Source organism: Camelina sativa, chromosome 18, assembly GCF_000633955.1.
Source record: "Camelina sativa cultivar DH55 chromosome 18, Cs, whole genome shotgun sequence".
NCBI classification, from domain to species: Eukaryota; Viridiplantae; Streptophyta; class Magnoliopsida; order Brassicales; family Brassicaceae; genus Camelina; species Camelina sativa.
In genome coordinates, this window is record NC_025702.1 from 20,497,471 (window position 1) to 20,501,579 (window position 4,109).

At 41.5% G+C, this 4,109-nt stretch overlaps 3 protein-coding genes and 1 non-coding gene across 4 annotated transcripts in view; 1 reads left to right on the forward strand and 3 right to left on the reverse strand.

Annotated features, from left to right (window-relative positions):
* Nucleotides 1–4,109, reverse strand: part of LOC104762893 (U1 small nuclear ribonucleoprotein 70 kDa-like) — a 21,274-nt gene that overhangs the window by 7,614 nt on the left and 9,551 nt on the right. The window lies entirely within an intron of this gene.
* Nucleotides 76–2,984, reverse strand: LOC104762990 (succinate dehydrogenase [ubiquinone] flavoprotein subunit 1, mitochondrial; the record flags this gene model as incomplete). The annotated part of the gene is given in 12 exon segments (XM_010486414.2): nt 76–278; nt 371–545; nt 644–831; nt 939–1,082; nt 1,183–1,246; nt 1,342–1,434; nt 1,514–1,599; nt 1,781–1,921; nt 2,015–2,161; nt 2,263–2,350; nt 2,453–2,620; nt 2,865–2,984. Coding segments are annotated over 12 exon segments (1,590 nt in total). The 3' UTR covers nt 76–90.
* TRNAE-UUC lies at nt 3,424–3,495 on the forward strand. Its single transcript has one exon. It is a non-coding gene; the product is annotated as a tRNA-Glu (tRNA).
* LOC104762892 (ATP-dependent DNA helicase DDM1-like) overlaps nt 3,817–4,109 on the reverse strand; it is a 5,745-nt gene continuing 5,452 nt past the window's right edge. Inside the window, exon 16 of the mRNA XM_010486290.1 lies at nt 3,817–4,106. Coding sequence (XP_010484592.1) covers nt 3,879–4,106 — 228 coding nt within the window. The 3' untranslated portion in view covers nt 3,817–3,878. The remainder of the gene's footprint in view (nt 4,107–4,109) is intronic.

The following is a 4,109-nucleotide window of genomic DNA, read 5'->3' on the forward strand; positions in this document are numbered from 1 at the left end:
ACTGACAACCTGTGAGTATTTCATGGGAAAATATGGTAAGAAAATGGTGTGCAGTTGCAGGCGAGAGCTTTGAATGAATGTAGAACAAGGTTAGATATTTTTACTACCTTCTTCCAATGTTTCTTGTGTGCGGAAGACAGCTGCGTTGTTCTGCATAACTCTCTGCATGTTCAATCTAATAGTTGAAGTAGGAAGCGAACCGTTTGAGTTTCTCAACCTGTCCAGCCATGCAATAGTCTTCTCACCCGCGTCCTTCTCAAGAGGTTTCTGTTTCTCCCCTGCACCAATCGCATAAAGGATAATAACATCAGTCGAGAATTATCTTTTTCTTTATAACAATAGCAATCTCGAGATCCTCAAAAAGACTAACCTGGCTTGCTTATCTCTGCAACTCTATTTGCACAGGCACGACCAAACACGACGATGTCGAGCAGTGAATTTGCACCAAGCCTGTTGGCACCATGAACAGATGCACAAGCTGCCTCTCCAGCAGCCATTAGCCCAGGAATCACTGCATCAGGATCATCACCTTTGATGGTAACTACCTGCATAATTAAAAGAATTGCTTTAACTAATAGGCTCCTAGTACTTTACTACACCAAAAGTTTAGTGAAGTTTCTCTTAAGAAGTTTTCTATTCTTACCTCGCCGTGGTAGTTTGTCGGGATACCACCCATGTTATAATGAACCGTGGGTAATACTGGAATTGGCTCTTTGGTAACATCAACACCAGCAAAGATGGCAGCGGTCTCAGAGATTCCAGGAAGCCTTTCTTTTAGAACTTCTGGAGGAAGATGATTCAAATGCAGATAGATATGATCCTTATGCGGTCCTAGAAGAAAACAGCAGAAGTTTTCCAGGGTGAAAATCAAACTAAGCACGGATAAAGATGTATGAGAGTTCGCTCCGAAAAAGAAAAAGAAAAAGTAGTTTTACTACCTACACCACGACCTTCCCTGATTTCCATAGTCATGGATCTGGAGACAACATCTCTTGATGCAAGATCCTTGGCTGTAGGAGCATATCGTTCCATAAAACGTTCACCTTCACTGTTTCTCAGGATACCACCTTCACCTCGAGATCCTGCAATCGTATATAGTGCAAGCACCAAAGATGTAATTGTTAAAAACATTAAATCTTATGTTTGCAGACAAATTCGAGTATGTGAAGAAGAGATACTAACCTTCAGTGATGAGACATCCGGCCCCATATATACCCGTTGGATGGAATTGAACAAACTCCAAGTCCTGCATAAATTTATTAGTCAATATGATTATTAGCATACAAATAACAGAACAATACCACGTACACCATTTTTAATCAAAGCGAAACAGGTGAGAACCTGGAGTGGAAGACCGGCCCGTGCAACCATGGCATTTCCATCACCTGTGCAAGTATGTGCTGAGGTTGCAGAGAAGTATGCTCTGCCGTACCCCTGGAAAAACAGCAGCCATTAGGTGAGTATATTTTCACTATTGGGAAAATTTTGTATCACATAAATACAACTAGCTCACCCCAGTGGCCAAAATTGTTTGTGCAGAGCGGAAACGATGCAATGTTCCATCTTCCATGTTTAGTGCAATTACACCCTGGCAACTGCCTGCATATTAGATAGAAAAATGTTGCATTAACTACAGAGTCACTAACCCTTAAGTCCAAAATTGATCAATAAGAGCTATGAAACCTAGCTCATAAAATCATTACTAGACATCCCCCTAACATGAAATAGGCAAATACTAACACAAGGAACAGTGAGAGGTGAATAACTGAGAGAGACTTACCATCACTAGCCATGAGCAAATCCAAGGCAAAGTATTCAACAAAGAACTGTGTGTTATGCTTCATGGCTTGTCCATAGAGAGTATGCAACAGAGCATGCCCAGTCCGATCCGCAGCACAAGCACAACGATAGGCCTGACCACCTGATGGTAGAATAATAAGAAAGCCAACATGAGAGATCTACTAAAACAAAGTAAATAAGAGTATCGATACCAGAAAGGGATCAGACAAATCACCTTTTCCAAAATCAAGACTCTGACCACCAAATGCACGCTGGTAAATTTTCCCCTCTTCAGTACGAGAAAACGGCAGACCATAATTCTCAAGTTCAATAACTGCTTTTGGTGCCTCTCTACACATATACTGGATAGCATCTTGATCACCTACACAAAAGAAAAGAAACTCAGTACTTGCACAAAACAAGTGAACGAGCAAAATCAATCCACTAAAAGAAAGAACAGAAAGAAACAAAGAACAAAATTACCTAGCCAGTCACTTCCTTTGACAGTGTCATACATGTGCCATCTCCAGTCATCTTCGGACATATTTCCCAGTGCAGCATTAATACCACCCTTCACAACAGTTTTTTTTCCAAATCATAAAACTCAAATCTCAAAGAAACCAAACTCCATTTAAAATCGAATCATAGACAGAGGATCGTAACAAAACAATACCTGAGCAGCGACAGTATGTGACCTGGTGGGGAATAGCTTAGTAATGCAAGCCGTGTTAAAGCCATGCTCCGATAACCCAATCGCCGCCCTAAGTCCAGCACCACCAGCTCCCACAACAACCGCATCGTAGGTGTGATCCACTATCGTGTAAGAGGATTTCGTATCGGTCTGCTCAATAGGTAACACAAATAAACAAAACCACAAACCGAATCGATCAAAATCAACCAAGGCTCCGATTCTCAGAATTTGCTCGACTACTACTAGTAACGCATTTTAATTTTGATGGCGGACAAAAGCGGAAGGAGAAGGAAGAGAGATCGTGGAAGAGAGATCGTACGGAACCGGTGGAGAAGAAAGAGAGATCGTATAGGGAAATTGAAAAAAGCGGAAGGAGAAGGAAGAGAGATCGTACGGAACCGGTGGAGAAGAATCTGGGAAAGCGAGATCCAGAGACGCCATCAAAGAGGGAAGAGGTCTTTGAAGAAGGAGCTCGAAAGCCACGAGAGACGCAGCGCCACATCTTTGTTGTTGTTTGATTCCACAAGCGAATCAGTTTCTTCGATGCAAAGCCGTAAGAAGAAATGAGGAGAGAATACGAATTAGTAGTTTGTTGTTTTGGGCGTAGAAGAGGGGAGGTTCCCTTAAAGAGGAGGACGCGAACGGAGTGTGAGATAGCCACCGAGGCGCTTAAAATAAGAAAAATGGAAAACGATGATGACTTCTCTTTAATTCCCTTTCTACCCTTATTCTCACACGGTAATTACGTCTCAACCGCTTACTTTACTAACTTAACCCCCCCAAGATTAGGCTTTAGGCTCTTCTTGTGATGGTCAAATTGTCGATAATACCCTCATACATATTTTTGGTGCCCCATTTATTCTTGTCGGCGTCTCGTGTTCAGTTTTTGGACCATTAAATCAAATAAAACAACAAGTATCAAGGAAGTATAAATATGAGACTATAACATCAAATCCGATGTCGTCCAGCGGTTAGGATATCTGGCTTTCACCCAGGAGACCCGGGTTCGATTCCCGGCATCGGAGCTTTTTTCATTTTTTTTTTTGTTTTTCTATCCATTGTTGTGTACTTGTGTTATAATAATCACCATGTGTTAAAGAAAGCACAAATCAAAACATAAGATCACATAACTTGCGTAAGAAAATAATTTTATATAAGCCAATATTGCATTATAACCAAAAAAAAAATATTTCTACCCGCAATTGCAAAATTAGAGGGCCAATCGTTTTAGTCATCCTGAAGTGCTAATCACCATTAACTCTAATGTTTCAAAGTTTTAAGTGACTTCTTAACTTACAAAAACTTCCGAGCCCCTCTAATGATCGAATCCTTTCAGCCAAAAGTAACCGGTAATCTTCCCGGAAAAAAAAAACACACCGAAGTGGTTTTAAGGCGTGCCTTGATGGTCCTAACTGTTCAGGGAAGAAAGCATTCCTCCTGCAGTACTAGGCAGAACCACTTCCCAACCCGGACCCTTCACTGGAAAAGATTTATCAGCTTGTTTCTCTCCCGGTAAAGTAATCGTCAGGTCACTCCGGTCAAGCAACCTGTCAAGATCCTCCTCGCTTATATCGGTTTGTATCAGTTTATCTTCAGCGGTTTCTTCGTCCTTGAGCAACGCCAGTATGTCCTCTTCCTG